The sequence below is a fragment of the Lutra lutra genome, chromosome 5, assembly GCF_902655055.1.
Source record: "Lutra lutra chromosome 5, mLutLut1.2, whole genome shotgun sequence".
In the NCBI taxonomy this organism is placed as follows: domain Eukaryota; kingdom Metazoa; phylum Chordata; class Mammalia; order Carnivora; family Mustelidae; genus Lutra; species Lutra lutra.
In genome coordinates, this window is record NC_062282.1 from 29,781,533 (window position 1) to 29,804,362 (window position 22,830).

Here is a 22,830-nt window from a genome sequence, read left to right on the forward strand (position 1 = left end):
CCAGTGTGGGCTAGATCCCAGGACCCTGAGATCATGACTTGAGCCAAAGGCAGTTGCTTAACCTACTGAGCCAACGAGCCACCATTTCCCCCTTGACATGCCTATTTTAAGACAATATTGGCCTTTGTTTCCAACAAGTAGCAATGAGATAAATTATAATAATGGAGAATTCTTCTAAAGTAAGGCTATGCTATGTTATTCTATTTCAGCAAGATTTCTAAATACTAAACACCCTGTTCAGTCTCTGTCAAAGAAGTTCAAAAGACAGAACTGGATGAATCTGTTCTATAAGAGAATTAAAAGCATTTCATACACTATTAGAAATCTGTTAGAGGGGCGCCTGGGTGGTTCAGTGGGTTAAGCCGCTGCCTTCGGCTCAGGTCATGATCTCAGGGTCCTGGGATCAAGTCCCGCATCGGGCTCTCTGCTCAGCAGGGAGCCTGCTTCCCTCTCTCTCTCTCTGCCTGCCTCTCTGTCTACTTGTGATCTCTCTCTGTCAAATAAATAAATAAAATCTTTTAAAAAAAAGAAATCAGAGGACTAAAATAAGCAACTTTTTAATATATTCACTACAGTTGACTCTTGAAAAACAAGAGGGTTGGGGGTTTAATCCTCATGCAGTCAAAAATCCACATATAACCTGACTCCTTAAAAACTTAATTACTGGGGTACCTGGGTGGCTCAGTGGGTTAAGGCCTTCGGCTCAGATCACAATCTCAGTGTCCTGGGATTGAGCCCCACATGGGGCTCTCTGCTCAGCGGGGAGCCTACTTCCTCCTCTCTCTATGCCTGCCTCTCTGCCTACTTGTGATCTCTGTCAAATAAATAAAATCTTAAAAAAAAAAATACTTAATTACTCATAGCCTACTGATGACCAGAAACCCTATTATAACATAAACATTAGCATATTTTGTTGTTATGTGTTGCATACTATATTCTTACAATAAAGTAAGCTAGAGAAAGGAAAATGTTATTAAGAGTCATAAGAAAAAAATACATTTACAGTACCAAACTGTTATCAAAAAAAATTTTGTATGTAAGGGGACCCAAGTGACTCAAAACTATATTGTCCAAGGCTCAACTACACTTTTTTTCAAAAAGACTATTCTAGACCAGTTCCTGTATATCTAAAGCACAGCTGCTATAGGAAAATCTTCCAATAATAAAGGTGTCAGAAATGTGTACCTACATTGCTCTTTCAATGCTTCGTGTTGCTTTCATTTTGCTCTTAGTTTTTAGTCAAAACATTTAGAAGTATTTCAAAATGGCACAATAGGCATCATTTCATTCTCTTATCTACTTATAAAATATGATTATATCAAAATACTAGAGTACACAAAAATACTTACCTAGAAATTTCTGAACTTGAATCTACACAAAATGAATAAGGAACAGTGTATTCAGGATTTGAAAAGGCTTCGATCATACTATAATTAAAGACTGATAACTGATTAGGAAATATTCTTCACATTTCCTAAGGTACAGGTGATCTAATGCTCAGCCACCTAAGAGTGTAAACATTCTCTAATCCTCTACAATGCTTTGCTCACAATTACAATCTGTTTATATTTGTCTCCATAGCAATTAGTAACAGATTCAAACAAACAGCAAAGAATACATCTGAATAACTGAACATATAACTTGAACACTGTTGACTGCCCAGCAGAAATAAAAGAATCTAAAATGGGGAAGTGAGGTTAGCAGTGACCTCAAATTCCACCTATAGCAGAAACAGACACTTTGCTCAGAAACACTATAGAGAGCCCTTATTACATTAAAAACCGTAAAGGCTAGCTTTTTAATAGAAATATCTATTTGTAAAGGCACATCGCATTTAAAATATTCTTTTGTTAACTGTCCGAAGAAATGAACAAAATTTGTATATTAAGAAGAGGAAGAAAATCTAATGATGGTGCTTCTCTTATCTAAGTTAGTTCTAAAATTCTAAAACTTCAAAAATTCTAAAAATTAAGAAATCATGTCCCACCTGCAACAGATTAAAACTGTTTTTGGATCTCCTTGAAGCAATAATATGTTAGCCAGTAGAACAGCCCTATGGTGTGCAGTAATCATATCGTAACAGTGAACAAAATTACACATACAATTGTGATTCATAATGGTTCTTTATTTGATCCAAGAAAAATGGAATCAGTTTGACAAGGTGTTTCCCTAATTAGCAGCTGAATAAACTCTGGTCTATTTACAGCTGTATTTTACTTTGATAAGGCTGATAGTGATGGGAGAACAAAAGGCATTTGAGATATTATGTCTTTCATTCTACCAAGATTAAGACATCTATAACATTTACTAAAGATTATCATTTACCTTTGCTATAAAGTTAAATTTCACTAGGAATACAAATCACCATAAAACATATATTGTAAATTATAAGAAAAATAACCTCTTCATCAAATGAATCCCAGATGGCAGTAACAATCACCTCCTCATTTTCCCCCCTTTACCGTTTATGTTCAGTTGATTTTTTCTCCATACATGACTCCAGTGGTTCTTCCCTTGGACACTGAACCTCTCCCGTGGAATGCTGTTAAAATTAATAGTACCAAAAAAGAAAAGGGGTCATATAAATAGGTATTATTGTCTTAGGTGTCCTGAGTTTCACATTAGCCACTCACTTGGAGTAAAAATAGTCTAAAAGCAAGTGAAAAACCAAGCATTAAATGAATTCCCAGTGCTGCTCTGATCAGATTTTTAACTGTGTGAATTGCCTTTGGCCTGTCACCCTGAGCAACTGAACATATAAAAATACAAAGACAAATGATGTCAGTGGAAATTATTTACCCTATATTCAAAAATAACCTGTAAATTACATATACCCATCATTACCTGATTAATAAGTACATTCTGAAAACAACTATAGACAAGAAAAACTAATCCCTTTTGAGGGAATTTTTTCAATAATTAGAAATGTCCGTGTTCCAACTGAAAATGCAGTGTAGTTTTGAAAACACAAATAGTGCATTAAAGTGATAGATGTACAAAAACTATACTACAGCTAAATTAAACATTTTGCATATAGAACACTTCTAATATTTTGATTAAGTTAATTCACTATAGCAGTTTATGAAATAAAAATTTCATTGCCTGAAATCATTAGACATCTTAGTAATGATAGAATTTCAGTGAAAGAAAAATGCTGCATGGCCTGGATATTCTCTACAACCCACAGAGCATTTTTAAAAAGATAACAGCCTTGGCTGGATGATGAAATAAAAACACTCAAGTATAATTTAAATAACATTATCCACTACTTATTGACTTACTTCCTCTAAATGCTGTGGTAAAGTCTGCACGTTAACAGCAATACTGGAACTTTTAAGACTTCCAACAGGCTCTTTGGCACCTTCTATAGGGAAACAAGGAGAAAGAGAAGAGTGACAATTTGAAAAAAATCAGTTTAGGGGCACCTGGGTGGCTCAGTTGGTTAAGTGTCTGCCTTCAGCTCAGGTCATGATCCCAGGATCCTGGCATCAAGTCCCTCATCAGGCTTCTTGCAAAGTGGGGGGAAGTCTGCTTCTCCCTCCTTCTCTCTACCCTTCCCTGCTGTTCATGTTTTCTCCATCTCTCTCTCTACCTCTTTCTCAAATAAATAAATAAATAAAAGCTTTAAAAAAAAGAAAAGAAAAAAAAATCAGTTTACTTTTTAGAAGGTTCAGGAATATTACAGGAAACAAGTATAATGGCAGAAATATTTTCTATCCTCCTTATAAAAAGTTTTTAAATTAAATTCAATTAATTAACATATAGTGTATTATTAGTTTCAGAGGTAGAGGTCAGTGATTCATCAGTCTTTTTTTTTTTTTTAAGATTTTATTTATTTATTTGACAGAGACACAGAGAGAGGGAACACAAGCAGGAGAGTGGGAGAGGAAGAAGCAGGTTTCCTGCTAAGCAGGGAGCCCGATGTGGGGCTCGATTCCAGGATCCTGGGATCATGACCCGAGCCGAAGGCAGACACTTAATAACTGAACCACCCAGGCGCCCCTCATCAGTCTTATATAATACCCAGTGTTCATTATATCACATGCCGTCCTTAAAGTCCATCACCCAGTTACCCTCCTTCCCACCAACCCCACCAGCAAACTGTTTGTCTCCTGTGATTGAGAGTCTCTTATGGCTTGTCTCCCTCTCTATTTCATCTTGTTTTATTTCCCCCCCTTGCCCCCCATGATCCTATTTTGTTTCTTAAATTCCACATATGAGTAAGATCATATGGTAATTGTCTCTCTCTGATCGACTTATTTCACTCAGCACAATACCCTTCAGTTCCATCCACATCAGTGTAAATGGTTAAGTATTCATCCTTTCTGATGGCTGAGTAATATTCCATTGTGTGTGCGTGCGTGTGTGTGTGTGTGTGTGTGTACCATATCTTCTTTATCCATTCATCTGTTGATGGATATCTGGGCTCTTTCCATAGTTTGGTCATTGTGGACATTGCTGCTATAAACATTGGAGGGCGGGTGCCCCTTCAGATCACTACAATTGTATCTTAGGGCTAAATACCTAGTAGTGCAATTGCTGGGTCGAAGGTAGCTCTATTTTCATCTTTTTGAGGAACTTCAATACTCTTTTCCAGAGTGGCTACACAACAGACTGCATTCCTACCAACAGTAAAAGAGGGTTCTGCTTTCTCTGCATCCTTGCCAACACTGTTGCTTCCTGACCTGTTAATTTTAGCCATTCTGATTGGTGTGAGGTAGTCTCTCATTGTGGTTTTGATTTGTATTTCCCTGATGCCAAATGATACTGAGCACTGATAGAATGGGAAAAGATATTTGCAAATGTCTTTACAGATAAAGGGCTAACATCCAAAATCTTTGAAGAACTTATCAAACTCAACACCCAAAGAACAAATAATCCAATCAAGAAAAGGGCAGAAGACATGAACAGACATTTCTCTGAAGAAGACATACAAATGGTCAACAGACATATAAAAATGTTTTTTAAAAAACACCAGGAGATAACCCCTCTTCATTAAGTGAATCCCAGATAAGACTTGAGCGACCTCATGTCAGTGTGTTTAACTCCAATCAAAGCTCTGAAAGTTTCTGTTTTATCAAAGACTGCCAAGGAAAGTTTCACAGAATTGGTTCACAAAAATGAAGAGGCCCATGATAGTTAGATAACCAAGGCAAAAGAATTGTAAATTCAGGTTATGAGTTAATGCACTCAACATTTCATAAATATTGCACTTTTTTTTTTAAGATTTGTTTATTTTATTCAGGGAAGGGCAGAGGGAAAGGGACAGAGAGAATCTCGAGCAGACTGCCCATCAAGCATAGAGCCTGCCAATGGCCCTGAGGTTACAAACTGAGCCAACACCAAGAGTTGGATGATTAACCAACTGAGCCACACAGGCACCAAGAGGTCTCTTTTAACTTTTGGATTTAGGTAATTGTAAACATCCTAATTTAAATATAAGACTAAATAAATTATCTCAGATAATCATTCCCCAACTAAAAATTGATAAAAGTCAAATAAAAAGATTAGCCAAATGAACTGACCTTCATAGTCTGATAGGTGTATTTCCATTTCCTCTTGGCTAAATGTTTTCACTTCTAAAAGATCCTCATCAATATCTACAAGTTCTTTTTCAGTATCATCAGTAACAGAAATAATCTCATCTTTGGTTTCTTTTATTTCAGGATTATATGCTTCGGTTGGCATTCTACTGACAAAAATAAAGCAGCTAGAACCCTAAGTCATTCTTAGAAATAAAAAAGCTTGCTTTCAATTGATTCTATTTACTGAAAAGGAACATTACGTTTCATATTTATAGTGTTCTGTTTTTTAACCATGTGTGGTACATAGTAGAAGCTCAATAAAACATTGTTCAACGAATGACTAAACATCCCCATTTTTATTTACTCAAATAACTGGAATAATTTCAATCTATGAAATCTGCCATTCTCACAAAGGAATCTCCCTGCTATTAAAGGTTCAATCTCGTTATTCAAAGATATATTGCTTCATATGTAAAAATGGATGAAATGATTAGCTCAACTTCCTCTGACACAGGAAATTAACATAATAAGAGAGGATCTCTCAGAATGAGAATTAGCTCCTCTCTCAGAAGATATAAACTAGACCAACAGGGAAAAAAAATATTTTGCAATGAATTGTTAAAGCACTACAGAAAGTACTCTCTTCCTCCTTCTCCACAGCTCCAAGAAATGTTCATTTCTTTATCTTTCAAGGGTTCGATTCTTGCCATTAAGCCCAAACACCATCAAACAGATATCATCCACTGAAAAGGAATGTATAATCAAAAACTTACTTCAAGATACTTTGACGAGATTCATTTTGATCATTTCTTTCCTCAGTCCGATCTTGACTGGCTACTGTGACAGAACAGCCAGCATCTGTTTTGCAATCACTCTCTATGCTGGGTACATTCTGAGACTGAGAGTAATGATTCTCTAGCACCTAAAAACAAACCATTTCCATTAGTTAGCATTCACAATCGAATCCCCTACTTTTCTTTTTTTTTTTTTTTTTTTAGATTTTATTTATTTATTTGACAGAGAGAGAGATCATAATTAGGCAGAGAAGCTAGAAGAGAGAAAGGGGAGAGCCCAATGCAGGGCTCGATCTCAGGACCCTGAGATCATTACCCCAGATGAAGGCAGAGACTTAACCCACTGAGCCACCTAGGCGCCCCTGAGTCCCCTACTTTTCATTATATTTTTAGATTATTCATATTTTCTACAGACCTACTCCCAATTAAATCTTTCATTCATTTATCAAGTATTTACTGCATTTCTACAACTCAATATTTAATGGTGAGGCAATGATCAAGTCTTTATTTCACCTGGAAAAAGCAAATCTGACTACCTAAATAGTATTGGAAAGAAACCAGCTTTACAAATTTGTAAGGGGGGGGTGCCTGGGTGGCTCAGTCTTGCTTAAGCATCTGACTCGATTTTGGCTCATGTCATGCGTGATCTCAGGGTCCTGGGATTGAGCCCTGCATTGGGCTTTGTGCTCAGCATGGAATATGCTTGTCCTTCTCCCTCAGCTCTTCCCCCCGTGCACACTTGCTCTCTCAAATAAAAAAATAAATAAAATCTTTAAAAAACATAAAAATAAATTAAAAAACCCCAAATTTGTAAGGTATGTTACCATTTTCAAGTCACAAAACAATAACAAAAAAAATGTAAAGTTGCTTTTCCTTAACTCTTTTGGTTATTATAAAGGCACGTACTAATTATTCCAATATGACACAGTGGTTAAACATATATACAGGCAAAAATATAGGCAGCTAAAGATACAGGGATGTATCTAAGTCTCTTATTTAGAAATTTAGATATGTAACACCTAGAAACACAAATTTCTGTGACAACAAATATCACAGTATCTTAAATAAAATACCTTAAGGATAATAGACACCAATCTCAAAAAATGAAAAAGATCTCACAAAAACAAAATACATACACATCCCCTACAACCTAGAATAATTTTTTTAGAATTTAGAATTTTTTAGAATTTTTTTTTTACTTTTTTACTTTAATTTTAATTTTTTAATTTTTTTAAAGTAATCTCTTTATACCCAACATGGGGCTTGAACTCACAAACTCAAGACCAAGAGTCACTTGCTCCACTGACCCAGCCAGGCACCCCAGAATGAAGGCACTTCAAAATAGAACAAATGTGGTTCTTTCTCTCTCTCTTTCTCTCCCCACAAAAGAAAACAAGAAAATAAAATGAAATGAAAGAAGACAAATACAGAATTAGAATGAGTGGAGGTAAGTCAACCAAGATGGTGACATAGGAGGTTCCTGAATTCCCCTCCTCCCACAGACACACTGAATGTACAACTACACACAAAGCAATTAATGCTGAAAGAAATCTAGTCACTAGCTGATGGATTCCTACATATCAAACAAATGAGAAAATATCCGCACAGAGATACATAGGAAACGATGAGACACACTCACCATAAACTCTACTGTAGCACAGTACCCTATAAGCAGGAGGGAACTCCCAACCTCACTCTGAGGAGTGAGGTTCAGACTCCACACTGAGCACTCTAACTTATAAGATGCCCACTTGAGGGAGGGCCTCCAAAACACCGAGCTCTGAAAGCCAGTGAGGGTTGCATCCATAAATCCCACAGGACCATAGCAAACAAAGCAGCGTCTATTAACAGGTGCATGAGCACTCATTGCAGCTATCCCCAAAAGGCTCAGGTGAAAACACCTATCTCCCAGTCTTCCCTTGGAAGGAATCCAGCTGCATACTTCTAGGGGCTAACTATGATACCAAGGAGACTGGGATGCTGATGGACAATTCCCCTGCTTTCTCTTTCTAGTCCATTTCAAGTCACCAGTATCTCCCTGCAAGCAGCTTGTACACACATTTGGGTGCCCCAGCTTTTGCAGCTGCTGCCTGAAGGAAAGGTCCCCAGATCACCTGTCTCTGACAACCAACTGAACTTGCATTTATGAGTCCCAAAAGAATGTAACAAAGAAAGAAGAACCCCTGTAGCTATTTACCTGGGCCTCACAGAGAGTGAGCAAAAACACCCATCTTCCAGTTTCTCTTACCTACATATTTTGCCACATGCTGCCTGAGAGTGCAATTTCTAGTCACTGTGTATCTACATGCTATATGTGACCCACACCTTTGGGACACTGATAGGTCTTGGTTACCCCCAATTACTGGGAACCACTAAGAACAAAGAAGAAGACTTAGACCATCACAAAGATTTCAGAGCCAAACAAAAGCTCAGGTGAAGCTAATTGATGAGGTTTATCTCCTACATGAGATCACTCTATCCAACCTGGGAGGTGTGACTGTTTTATCTAATGCACAGAAACCAACATAGAATGTCAAGTAAAATCAAGAAACAGGAATATGTTCCAAACAAATGAACAAGATAAACCTCTAGAAACAGATCTTAATGAAATGGAAATAATGATATATCCTGAGAGAGATTCAAAATCATGGTCACAGAGGTCAGGGGATGAACAAAGTGAAAATTTAAGTGATGTATGAACAAAGAGAATTTCAATAAAGAGAAAATACAAAAAGTAACAAACAGAAATTACAGAGCTAAAGAATATAATTAAACTGAAAAATTCAATGGAGAGGTTTAAAGGCAGATTGGATCAAGTGGAAGAAAGGATCAAAAAACTCAAAGACCAGGCAGTGGAATTCATCCAATCAGAGGAGGAAAAAGAAAAAAAAATTAAAAGAATGAACATAACTTAAGGGACTTATGGGATAGTAGCCCCAGAGGGAGGGGAAAGAGAAAGGAGCAGAAAGCTTATTCCAAGAAATAATAACTGAAAACTTCTCAAATCTAAGGAAAGAAATAGACATTGAGATCCAGGAAGCCCAGAGAGTTCTAAATAATATAAATTCAAAGAGACCTACACTGAGGCACCATGGGGCTTAATCCCATGACCCTGAGCTCATGACCTGAGCCTAAATCAGGAGTCAGACACTCAAGTGATGAGCCACCTAGGTGCCCCTATTTTTTTTTTTTATTAATCATGTCTTTTCTTAAGTTTTTATTAAATTCTAGTTAGTTAACATTCAGTATAATATTGGTTTCAGGAGTAGAATTTAGTGATTTATCATCTACATACAATGCCCAGTGTTCATCACAAGTGCCCTCCTTAATACCCATCATGTATTTAACTCATCTCCTGTCCACTTCCCCTCCAGCAACCCACAGTTTGTTCTCTATAGTTAAGAGTGTCTTATGGTTTGTGTCCCTCTCTTTTTTTCCCCTCCCCCTATATGTTTTGTTTCTTAAATTTCATGTATGAGTTAAATCACATGGTATTTGTCTTTCTCTAACTGACTTACTTTGCTTAACATAATATGCTCTAGCTCTGATCCATGTCATTGCAAATTCAAGATTTCATTCTTTTTTATGGCTAAGTACTATCCCATTGTATATATATTCCACATCTTCTTTTTTATGTTTTATTTATTTATTTGACAGACAGAGATCACAAGTTGGCAGAGAGGCAAGCAGAGAGAGAAGAGGAAGCAGGCTCCCCGCCTGGGCAGAAAGCCCGATGCAGGGCTCAATCCCAGGATCCCGGGACCACGACCCAAGCCGAAGGCAGAGGCTTTAACCACTGAGCCACCTAGGTGCCCCCCACATCTTCTTTATCCTGTCATTAGTCAATGAACATTTGGGCTCTTTCCATAATTTGGCTATTGTTGATAATGATGCTATAAACATCAGGGTACATGTGCCCTTTGAATCAGTATATTTGTATCCTTTAGACAAATTCCTAGTAGTACAGTTGCTGGGTTGTTGGACAGCTTTATTTTTAACTTTTCAACGAACCTCCCTACTGTTCTCCAGAGTGCTGCAACAGCTTGCATTCACATAAATAGTGTAAGAGGGTTCCCTCCTCTGCATCCTTACCAACATCTGTTGTTTCCTGTGCTAATTTTAGCCATTCTGACAGGTATGAGGTAGTATTTCATCATGGTTTTCATTTGTATTTCCCCAATGATGAGTGATGTTGAACATTTTTTCACATGTCTGTTAGCCATCTAGATGTCTTCTTTGGAAAAATGTCTGTTCATGTCTTCTGCCCATTTCTTGATTGGATTATCTGTTCTTTGTGTGTTGGCTTTGATACGTTCTGTATATACTCTGGATATTAACCCTTCATCAGCTATGTCATTTGCATATATGTTCTCCCATTCAGCAGGTTGCCTTTTAGTTTTGTTGGTGGTTTCCTTTGCTGTGCAGAAGGTTTTTATCTTGATGAAGTCTCAATAGTTCATTTTTGCCTTTGTTTCCCTTGCTTCCAAAAATGTGTCTAGTTAGAAGCTGCTACAGCTGAGGTCAAAGAGGGTGCTGCCTATGTTCTTCTCTAAAATTTTGATGGATACCTGTCTCACATTTTGGTCTTTCATCCATTTTGAATTTACTTATTGTTTTGTATGGTGTAAGAAAGTGGTCCAGTTTCATTCGTCTGCATGTAGCTGCCCAGTTTTCCCAACTATTTGTTGAAAGACTATCTTTTCTTCCATTGGATATTCTTTCCTTCTTTGTTGAAGATTAGTTGACCATATAATTGTGGGCCCATTTCTGGGCTTTCTATTCTGTTCCATTGATCTATGCATCTGTTTCTGTGTCAGTACCATACTGTCTTGATTAGAGCTTTGTTATATAGCTTGAAATCTAAAATTGTGGTGACTCCAGCTTTCAAGATAGCTTGGGCTACCCACAGTCTTTTGTGGTTCCATACAAATTTTAGAATTCTTTGTTCTAGCTCTGTGGAAAAATGCTGTTGGTATTTTAATAGGGATTTCATCAAATGTATAGATTACTATGAGTAATACAAACATTTTAACAATATTTGTTCTTCCAATCCATAAGTATGGAATGTTTTTCCATTTCTTTGTGTCATCTTCAATTTCTTTCATAGGTGTTCTATGGTCTTCAGAGTATAGATCTTTTACCTCTTTGGATAGGTTTCTTCTTAGCTAGCTTATGGTTTTGGTGCAATTGTAAATGGGACTGATTCCTTGATTTCTCTTTCTGCCGCTTCATTATTGTTGTATAGAAATGCAACAGACGTCTGTGCATTGATTTTATACCCTGCAACTTTGCTGAATTCCTGTATCAGTTCTAGTAATTTTTTGGTGGAGTCTTTTGGGTTTTCTATACAGAGCATCATGTCATTTGTGAACAGTGAAAGTTTCACTTCTTCCTTACCAATTTGGATGCCTTTTATTTCTTTTTGTTGTCTGATTACTTAAGCTAGGACTTCCAGATCTATGTCAAACAACACTGGTGAGAGTAGACATCCCTGTCTTGTTCCTGACCATAGCAGAAAAGCTCTGTTTTTTTCCCCCAATGAGGATGATAACTGTGGGTCTTTCATATATGTCCTTATGATATTGAGGTGTATTCCATCTATCTCTACTTTGTTGAGGGTTTTTATTAAGAATGGGTACCTGGGCATCTCGATGGCCCAGGTGGTTGAGCATCCAACTCTTGATTTCAGCTCAGGTCATAATCTCAAGATTGTGGGATCAAGCCCCTCATTGGGCTCTATGCTGAGTAGGAAGTCTGCTCGAGATTCTCTCTCTCTGTCTCTGCTCTTCTCCCCACTAGTGCTTTCTCTCTAAAATACATACATCTTAAAAAAAATTTTCTAAGAAAAAAGAGAATGGGTGCTGTACTTTGTCAAATGCTTTTTCTGCATCTATTGAGAGGATCTTATGGTTCTTACCCTTTCTTTTATTAATGAGGTGTATCATGTTGATTGATTTGTGAATACTGAACCACACCTGCAGCCCAGGAATAAATCCCACTTGATCATGGTGAATAATTCTCTTAATGTGCTATTGAATTTGATAGTATTTTGTAGAGAATTTCTGCATTGATGTTCATCATGGACATTGGCCCATAATTCTCCCTTTTTAGTGCGGTCTTTGGTTTGGAAATCAAGGTAATGTTGATCTTACAGAATGACTGAAGTTTTCCTTCCATTTCTATTTTTTGGAACAGTTTGAGAAGAATAAGCATTAACTCTTCTTTAAATGTTTGGTAGAATTCCCCTGGGAAGCCATCTGGCCCTGGACTTTTGTTTGTTGGGAGACTTTTTAAAATATTTAATTAATTAATTAATTAAAGAGGGAAGGGGAGGAGCAGAGGCAAAGGCAGGGAATCTTAAGCAGGCTCCACACCCAGTGCAGAGCCTAATGCAGGGTTCGATCTCACAACCCTGAGATCATGACCTGAGCTGAAATCAACAGTCTGACACTTAACTGACTGAGCTACCCATGTGCCACTGTTGGGAGATTTTTGGTTACTGAATAATTTATTGATTGAATAATTTATTTGCTGGTTATGTATCTGTTCAAATTTTCTATTTCTTCCTATTTCCATTTTAGTAGTTATATGTTTCTAGGAATGTATCCATTTCTTCCAGATTGCTTACTTTGTTGGCATATAATTAATTGCTCATAATAGTCACTTATAATTGTATTTCCGTGGTGCTGGTTGTGATCTCTCTCTTACTCATTATTCCATTTAATTGGATCTTTTCTCTTTCCTTTTTGATAAGTCTGGCTAGGGGCTTATCAATTTTGTTAATTCTTCATACAACCAGCTCCTAGTTTCACTGATCTGTTCTGGTTTTTTGTTTGCTTGCATGCTTCTCTATCATTTATTTTTGCTCTTAGCTTTATTATCATTCTTCTGCTAGATTTAGGCTTCATTTGCTGTTTCTTTTCTAGCTCCTTTAGGTGAAAGGTTAGGTTGTTTATTTGAGAATTTTCCTGATTGTTGAGGTAGGCCTGTACTACTATGTATTTCCCTCTTATGACTGTTTTGGTCCATCATGTTTTCATTTTCATTTGCTTCCATGTATTTTTTGTATTTCTTCTTTCATTATCTGATTAACCCATTCATTCTTCAATAGGATGTTTTTTAACACCCATGAATTTATGGTCTTTCCAATTTTTTTTCTTGTGATTGACTTCAACTTTCATAGTATGGTGGTCTGAAAATATGCATGGTATGATCTCAATCTTTTTGTACTTTTTGAGGCCTGATTTGTGACCCAGTATGTGATCTATCCTGGAGAACCTTCCATGTTCACTTGAAAAGAATCTGTATTCTGATGCTCTAAGATGTAGTGTTCCAAATACATCTGTTAAGTCCATCTGGTCCAGGGTGTCATTCACAGGCCTTGTTTCCTTGAAGATTTTCTATGCAGATGATCTGTCCATTGCTTTAAGTGGGGTGTTAAAGGCCCCTAATATTATGTATTGTTAACAATGAGTTTATTTATGTTGTTACTATTCATTTATATATTTGGGTGTTCCCAAGTTGGGGGGCATAAGTATGTACAATTGTTAAATCTTCTTATTGGAGAGACCCCTTGATTGTGACGTAGTGCCCATTTTCATCTCTTGTTACATCTTTTGTTTAAAATATAGTTTGTCTGATGGGCATTAAGGAGGGCATGTGACATCCATTAGCATGATAAATGGTACTCTATCCCCTCACTTCCAATCTGTAGGTGTCTTTAGATCTAAAATGAGTCTCTTGTAGGTAGGATATAGATGGGTCTTGGTTTTGTTTTTGTTTTTATCTATTCTGATACCCTACGTCTTTTGATCGGAGCATTTAGTCTATTTACATTCCGAGTGATTATTGATAGATATGAATTTATGCCATTGTATTACCCATAAAATTGTTATTCCTGTAGATTGTCTCTGTTCCTTTCTGGTCTTTGTTACTTTTGGTCTTTCTTTCCCACTCAGAGTCCCCTTTAATGTTTCTTGCAGGGCTGGTTAAGTGATCACAAACTCCTTTAGTTTTTGTTTGTCTAGGAAATTTTTTATCCCCCCTTCTATTCTGAATGACAGCCTTGCCAGATAGAGTATTCTTGGCTGTATATTTTCCCCATCAGCACATTGAATATATCATGCCACTCCCTTCTGGCCTGCCAGGTTTCAGTGGAGAGACTTGTTAACCTTATTTGTCTTCTCTTGTACATCAGGATTTTCTTTTCCCTTGCTGCTTTCAGGATTTTTTCCTTACCTCTGTATTTTGCAAATTTCACTATGATATGTCTTGCTGTTGGCCTGCTTTTGTTGATTTTGATGGGAGTACTCTGTGCCTCCTGGATTTGGACGTCTGTTTCCTTCCCCAGATTATGGAAGTCTTCACCTATAATTTGCTAAATAAACCTTCTGCCCCTTTTTCTCTCTTCTTCTCCTGGGACTCCTATGATACGGATATTATTACATTTTATGGAGCTTCTGAGTTCCCTAAGTCTATAGTCATGATCCAATTTTTCTTTCCCTCTTCTTCTCACCTTTATTATTTTCCATAATTTTATCTCCTACATCACTATTCATTCCTCTGCTTCTGCCAGCCTTGTAGTCATTACATCCAGTCAGTTTTGCATCTTGTTGTAGCATTTTTTATTTTGGCCGACTAGTTTCTTATGATTGTTGTTTTAAATTTGGGTTCAGGTGTATTACTTCTATCAGTTTTGATTAGATCCCTGGCAGTGACCTCTTCGTCTTTCTTTTGGGGTGAATTCCTCCATCTTGGTATTTTGTCTAGGTCTCTGTCTTCTGTGTGTTATGAAAGCGCGTCATGTTTCCTGCTCCTGGGAGTAATGGCTATATTAAGAAGAGGTTCTATACCATCCAAGGCCTGGTGCTTCATGAAGTGTTTCTGTTATATGCTCTGTGCATTCTGCTGTCATGTTTTGGCTGCTCTTTCCCTCAGGTCAGTCCTCTGCAGAGTTTCTCCTTTCCTGCAGTGGGGAGTATTTGGACTTTTTCCAGTTGTGTGACAAGTTTTAACTAGGTGTGTTTTGGTTGGCTTAAAAGAGGTTAGTCCAGGGCGCCTGGGTGGCTCAGTCAGTTAAGCATCTGACTCAGATTTCGACTAGGGTCATGATCTCAGGGTTGGGAGACTAAAGCCCATGTCAGGCTCCACATTCACCATGGAGTACTTGAGATTCTCTCTCCCTCTCCCTCCCCTCTGACCCTCCCTGCATGTGCTCTCTCTGAAAGAAGGAAGGAAAGAAGAAAAGGAAGGAAGGAAAGAAAGAAGGAAGGCAGGCAAGTTAGAGCCTATTTCTCTTAGTGCTTAAATGTTGCAGTACTCTATGGTCAGTAGGTGTGATGCATGCAGGGGATCTGTGTGATCTTCTGCCAGGGATAGGGGGAGCCTGCTGCTCCTGTGACTCTCAGGCACATTTGCCCTAGTTCAGAAGCACCTGCAGAGGAGTGGGGCTTGGTGTAAGTGGCTCAAGCCTCCACTGTGGGGTGCCATGCTGCTCAATGACGTTCACCTGTGTTGATGCAGGGGGAAGAGGAAATGATATCAGCTTGCTCTCTTGTCCCCAAAGAGGGGAGTTTATGCCCACCACTGTACAGGAAGCCCTCAGAGATGAGCAAACAATCTCCCCTGCTGTGTCCCAGGCTTCTGTCAGATCTTTGCCTTCACCCTGTCTGTGTCTGAGCTGTCTGTCCACATAGTGGTCCTGTTTTATCTCAAGCATGCCTGCTGGGTTTCAAAACTCCAAATTTTAGGAACCTGACATGGCATGGTCCTATGCTGATCCTCTGTGGGAGGGTCTTGCTGTGCTGTGGCTAATGACACTTTACCCCAGAAGGGCAGCTATACAAATGCCCAGGGACTTGGAGTTTATGGTAAAGCTCAGCAAAAATCTGGGGTCCAGTTAGCTGCCCTCAGCAGCTCCCTCTGCTTGTATGCTAATGAACAGGGCAGCTCAATGGCACCTGTGGGAGAGTCAGCCTGTGTTCTGAATCCAAGCATTGACTTTACCTTTATTGACTTTATTGAAGTCCTAGATAGCATCTTCTTCCAGTATAAGGTTATCTTGTCTACAATGAAAATCTGTTGTTTAGTGTAACCACCTTCATTAACTATTCTAGCTAGATCTTTTGGATAACTTGCAGGATCTTCTACATCAGCACTTGCTACTTCATCTTGCACTTTTAGTTATGAAGATGGCTTCTTTCTTTAAACCTTATGAATCAACCTCAGCCTAGCTTCAGACTTTTCTTTTGCAGCTTCCTCACCTCTCCCAGCCTTCAAAGAACTGAAGAGTCAGGGCCTTGCTTGGGACTAGGCTTCGGCTTAAGGGAATATTGTAGCTGCTCTGATCTTCCATCCAGACCATTAAAACTTTCTCCATATCAGCGATAAGGCTGTTTCATGTTCTTATCATTCATGTGTTTACTGGTCTAGCACTTTTAATATCCTTTAAGAACTTTTCCTTTGCATTCACAACTTGGCTGTTTGTTGTAAGAAGTCTAGCTTTTGGCTTATCTCACCTTTCAACATACGATCTTCATTGATCTTAATCGTTTCCAGCCTTTGACTTAAATTGAGAAACAAGTGACTCTTCCTTTCACCTGAACACTTAGGGGTCATTGTGGGATTATTAAATAGTCTAATTTCAATATTGTTGTGTCTCAGGGAAAATGGAGGTTGGAGGAGAGGGCGGGTGATGGGGGAACAGCCAGTTGGTAGTAGAGTCAAAACATACACATTTATTGATGAAGTTCATCATCTTATATGGGCAGAGTTTGTGGTGCCCCAAAGCAATTACAATAGTAACATCAAAGATTACTGGTCATAAATATATAACAAATATAAGGATAATGAAAAAGTTTAAGATATTGCAAGAATTGTCAAAATGTGACAGAGACATGAGGCAAGCAAATGCTACTAGAAAATGGTACAGACAAATTTGCCCAGTGCAGGGTTGTCATAAGTCTTCAATTTGTATAAAATGCAGTATCTGCAACATACAATAAAGCAAAGTGCAATAAAACTAGGTATGCCTATACAAACTTTCAGTTATAAAATAAATGAGGTCTGAGAAGCTAATATGATAACTATAGCTGACAACACTGCATTACAGAACTGAAATTTGCTGAGAGTAGAACTTGTATGTCTAACCAAAAAAAAAAAGTATGTGAGGTGTTGAATGTGTTAATTAGATGAAGGGAAGCCTTTCATTATATATACATGGCTATTAATCCATCACATTGTATATTTAAATATCTTACAATTTTTCAATCATACTTCAATAAAGCTGAGAAAAAAACAAAAAATTAGAAACTATTGGAATTCTCCAAATATTAAAAAAAGTCCATTTCCATTTTTCACCTACTTTACCATACATAAACTGGTTTTCCAAAAAGTTCATCTCCATAGTTTTTTTTTTCCAGTGCAACAGCAACCACCCAATCAAAAGATATTTATGTAAAAATATTTGTTCTTGAAAACAGGTTAAAAGAGCAGTTTGCTAGTTGCCACTGGTTAAAGAAAAGAAAAAGTAGTTAATAAGCACTAACTTCTCTACTGATACCCATCTGCCTCTCCAGGTATGGTTCTCTAAATTCTAGTCAAGGTTATAAGAAAAATGATCCTCTAATGCATATGATGAGACACCAGTAATAAAAACTCTACAGAGGCCTAGTCTTCCATCTGAACCAACCTGAAACTTGAAAGAGAAAGAATATAAAGGTACTACCACTCATAGTATCACTTAAAATTATCTCCTTTTTCCTCCTTTTTCTTTTTTTATAAACACACATAAAACCACAAAACCTCAAAACCTCTATGAAAACACTTTTACCCTAATTATTTTTGAGAATTAAAGGAATCACTTGAAGAAAAATAATTAATTATGCAGATTATAATCAACACTGTCATTAACTTTGTTACTTAGTGACTTTTTAATAGATGGAGAAATATAAAAATAGTTTCAATCTACAATGAGAATTCTCATTTGTATTCAATAAAGAATTCAAGTTCTTACCTTAAAAGTGACATTTTTTGCCTTATATGTAGCAAAATATGGTTGTTCCAAAAGCCACAATGATGTAAGAATGGCAGCTGTAGAGGTCTTTACACGAATGACAGGACTATACTCCCAGGATAACTCGGTGAGAGTAGGATCACAGGGCAGTCTTTTATTAGACCACCTTATCATCCATTCCAGCAGCCTTCTTATACTGCCAAATGTGTTATTTAGTGCTAGAGGAAGATCTTCTTGAGGGTTAATATCATTGCACTGAATTGCTTTAAAAATATACCTTCTAGTTTTGTTGGACTTGGGAGTCCAAAAAATATGGTTTGACAATTTCTGGATTACAGGTTTCTCTGATTTGTCATCTTGTATTCTGTAAACTGACTTTTTTTTTAAACCAAACAATCCACTTGTCCCATCCTTTTTGTCGACTTCATTCAAAGGGCTCTCTAAAAATGGCCCAATTCCTTGATTAACCGGGACTGAAGCTGAAAGTTCTTGGTTTTCTGATTTTTCAGACTCATAAGACTCAGAAGCAACAAAGCAGGAGCCAGCTCTAAACACATTCTGGCTTTTGGTTTTGGCTTGACGTCGTTTTAATGTTGTATGCACATCAAAAAGTAAAGAATTAAGTTCGTTTTCTCTAAGATGTCCAGAAAAACTGGTTAGAAATGGAATGCCAGGATCCTTGGAATCAAGTAGGTCTCTTTCAAGAACATAACTCAAAAAGAGATCAAGAAACTTAATATATTCATCATCATCACGTTCAAATTCCCAAACACCTATTACAGGAAGTGCATTTTGTAATAACTTTTCATGATCTTTTCTTTCAAGATTTTTTTTCTGATTACATATCTTCTTTTTTTCATTGGACTTATCAGTCAATGTAAATTCCATGTGATTTGGGGCATTTCTAGCAAAACAAAGTTAAAAAAGACAAAATTAATAACTAGAACAGATATTAGAATTAACAACAAAAATTCTCTCCACTGATTGAATCATATATATTTTTTTTAATGCCTCAATGTCTTTCAAATGAGGGGGCCAGACCAAATGATCTCTAAGTGTTTACTAGAGCTAAACATTCTGATTCAAAAATATAACACATTAGTACCAAAAGGGGGAAATTTGTGTTAAAAAAAAAAGACTGAAATGGGGGCGCCTGGGTGGCTCAGTCACGTAAGCATCTGCCTTTGGCTCAGATCATGATCCCAGGGTCCTGGGATCAAGTCCCACATCAAGCTCCCTCCTTGGCAGGGAAGCCTGCTTCTCCTTCTCCCTCCAGCAGCTGCTCTCCCTGCTTGTGCTCACTCTCTCTCTCTGTCAAATAAAAAAATAAAATCTTTTATTTAAAAAAAAAAAGACTGAAAAAATTTTAAAAATTTTAAAAAAGACTGAAATGTGTTCACAGAAATTTCACCTTAAAAATATGAATTTTTTTCTGAAAAAAAAAAAAAAAAGGTCCACTGATGTGTCAGAATTTAGGAATATAAAGTCAATAAAAATCATAAGCCACCAACATACATATTAATTTAAGGTTTCTTATTTTTTACATCTGCCCCTTTCAGCTTGCCCTGTACAATGTGCAACAAGGAGGACTGCTCTCAAGATTCTGCTACACAAAAGTGGGGAATTTTTTCAAAACTTTCTGCTGCTACTAAACCTGTTAGGCAAACCCTTTAACTGCCAGTCATAATTACTTTTAAATCTGTTTCCTTTCAACATGGTCCTTAGGGAAGAACACAGATTCCCAGTTCCCTCAATAAAAGAAATAAAGGGTTCGTATTAAGGCACCCAACTGAAGGCACCATGTCTCTCCTTATTAAAAAGTCACAATAAGCAGCCTCCAGTGTAACCAAAATTGGCGAAACAAGTTCACAATTTATAATACTATGAGGTATGATTTAAGCAGATGTTTATGTTTGAAGAAGATAAAATTATTTCATTTGAGAAGATTGTGGTTCATTTTGTAGACTTCTAGTCGTGAAAAGGATAAACTGCATGGCAGATAATGGAATTATAAAGAAAAATTTTACCTAGAGCAACAGAAGTTTAAATGATAAGAATTTCTCAACAATTTATAGACAAGTTTCAAAGATGAATGTGCAATTTCCTTTCCCTGGAAACCTTTAAAAATAATTTAGCTGGGACACCTGGGTGGCTCGGTGGGTTAAAGCCTCTGCTTTCGGCTCAGGTCATGATCCCAGGGTCCTGGGATCCAGCCCCACATCAGGCTCTCTGCTCAGCGGGGAGCCTGCTTCCCCCCACAACCCCGCCTGCCTCTGATCTCTGTCTGTCAAATAAATAAATAAATAATCATTAAAAAAATAATTTAGCTAACCCAATAATCCTAAATTACTTAAATCTAAAGATTACTAAAAAAACTAAAATGGGGCGCCTACGTGGCTCAGATGGTTAAGCATCTGCCTTCACCTCAAGTCATGGTCCCAGGGTCCTGGGACTGAGCCCCACAAGGGGCTCCCTGCTCAGCTGGGAGCCTGCATCTCCCTCTCCCTCTGCCGCTCCCTCCATGCTCATGCTCTCTCTCTCTCTCAAATAACTAAATAAAATCTTTAAAAAAAAAAAAAAAAAACTAAACTAAAAGCTCCCCAGTGAACTCTAGAATTTCATCTACTGACCTGATTTTATACTATCAGGTAGCAAAATTATTTCATATCTCAATAATATTTTTTTTTAAGATTTTATTTATTTATTTGACAGACAGAGATCACAAGCAGGCAGAGAGGCAGGCAGAGAGAGAGAGAGGAGGAAGCAGGCTCCCTGCGGAGCAGAGAGCCCGATGCGGGGCTCGATCCCAGGACCCTGGGATCATGACCTGAGCTGAAGGCAGAGGCTTTAACCCACTGAGCCACCCAGGCACCCCTCAATAATATTTTTAATTGTACATTTTATACTCCTAACATCCTTGTGAGTCAGGGAGGGTAGCATTTATTGTTCATATTGTTAACAGTGCAATCAGTGAGGGACAAGAAATCAGCTCCTCTGTCGCATGAACATACTGAAAATATTTTTTTCCAAAGGAAGTGAATACTTGCTATTAAGAGATCTCAACAGTACCTTTGGTTGACACGTATCCTACTTTTTTCTTCAACTGACAATGCTTCTGAGAAGGTGTCTGCTGTATCTGCATCACTATGGACTAGAGAATTCCCCAGTTCCGTGAGTGTGCTCCTGCTCAAACTAGTTCCTAAGGAAAACCTATCAAAACCTGGAACCCCAGCTGGTTTTTCTTCTTCAAGTGGTTCCCAGATATTCATCTCAAAAGAGCCTATATTTCTTTGCACACGTTTTAGGGCTTTCACTCTCACTTTATGAATAGAATGCATAATAACAGACATCATTTCCTCAGTTTGGGGACCTATAAAAGAAAAAAGGAGGTCTTAGATTAAATTAAAATGTTTCCACTTAAGACAAAGGGGGACCCAATTCCAGTCCCTTGTGGGAACAAGGAATCCAACTGATGACTAAGATTTATTTCCACATTCTTACAGAGCATGCTTTCTTCAGTATTTGTTAGAAGGCTATGGTCCACATTTTAAGGCAGAATTGCCAAAGTTAGAGAAGGTCCATTAAAGAACAATAAAACGGACAGAATCCAGACTCCATAAGAACATATGCCCTAGAAAACAAAAACTTAAGGAGTAATTTCACTGTTTTGGGGCTCCTGGGTGGCCCAGTTGGTTGAGCTTCTGGCTCACTTCGTGATCTTTGGGTCATGGGATGGAGCCCCATGTCAGGGTCCACATTGGGCATGGAGCCTGCCTGAGAGTCTCTCTCTCCCCGCTCTTCCTCTGTCCCTCTCCCTGCACTCACTCTCCCTCTCTCAAATAAACAAATAAATCTTAAAAAAAAAAGTAATTTAACTATTAAAAAAATGAGACAGATAATTACAAAAAGAATCGCTACAACTTTTCCATTCCCAAGAGTGGTAAATAAGAGAAAATGAATATAATTTTAGCCAAAGAAACAAAAACACCTTTCTGACTTTAAATAACAGGAAACATTAGAAAGGGAAGTTTTTCAAGGTTGCCTACAAAAAATAATTTAAACATTACTATACATAACAGGACATTTTAGAGAATGTCAAGAAAGTATTAAGAAAAATATAAACCAGAAATATATTAATACAATAATGTATAATCATAAGACATAACTAGACTTATATACTATAGTTATAAAAAAGAGGGTAATTTGAATTTTTAAAAAATTTCCACAATGTGAATGTAGTTAATGTCACTGAATTATATACTTAAAAGTGGTAAATTTTATATTATTTATATATTTTAACCACAAGAAAAAAAATTTCCACAAGGGCATCTTGACTGTAGAGGATAAAATTAGAAATACAAATAACCATAAAGGAAGAGGAAGAACACTAGTTTTCAATAAAATATCTGCATTATGCAAAGCTCCATATGCTCATTTTATATATTTTATCTTCATCTTTTTGTTTTGTTTTGTTTTTTTAGAAAGAGAGAGAGCATGC

At 37.3% G+C, this 22,830-nt stretch overlaps 1 protein-coding gene across 5 annotated transcripts in view; it reads right to left on the reverse strand.

Moving 5' to 3' along the window:
• The window catches only part of CPLANE1 (ciliogenesis and planar polarity effector complex subunit 1), a 146,528-nt gene that overhangs the window by 64,801 nt on the left and 58,897 nt on the right, over window positions 1-22,830 (reverse strand). For 3 of the 5 annotated variants that reach the window (XR_007127438.1, XM_047729906.1, XM_047729903.1), the window contains exons 25-31: window positions 21,402-21,702; window positions 18,333-19,236; window positions 6,299-6,447; window positions 5,526-5,692; window positions 3,282-3,364; window positions 2,463-2,542; window positions 1,350-1,427 (exon numbers count right to left, since the gene is read on the reverse strand). Coding sequence is in view for 4 of the 5 variants with exons in the window: in XM_047729906.1 (XP_047585862.1) it covers window positions 1,350-1,427; window positions 2,463-2,542; window positions 3,282-3,364; window positions 5,526-5,692; window positions 6,299-6,447; window positions 18,333-19,236; window positions 21,402-21,702 (1,762 nt within the window). In the remaining variant the exon portion in view is untranslated. The remainder of the gene's footprint in view (window positions 1-1,349; window positions 1,428-2,462; window positions 2,543-3,281; window positions 3,365-5,525; window positions 5,693-6,298; window positions 6,448-18,332; window positions 19,237-21,401; window positions 21,703-22,830) is intronic. The other 2 variants (XM_047729904.1, XM_047729905.1) reach the window with 2 other exon arrangements.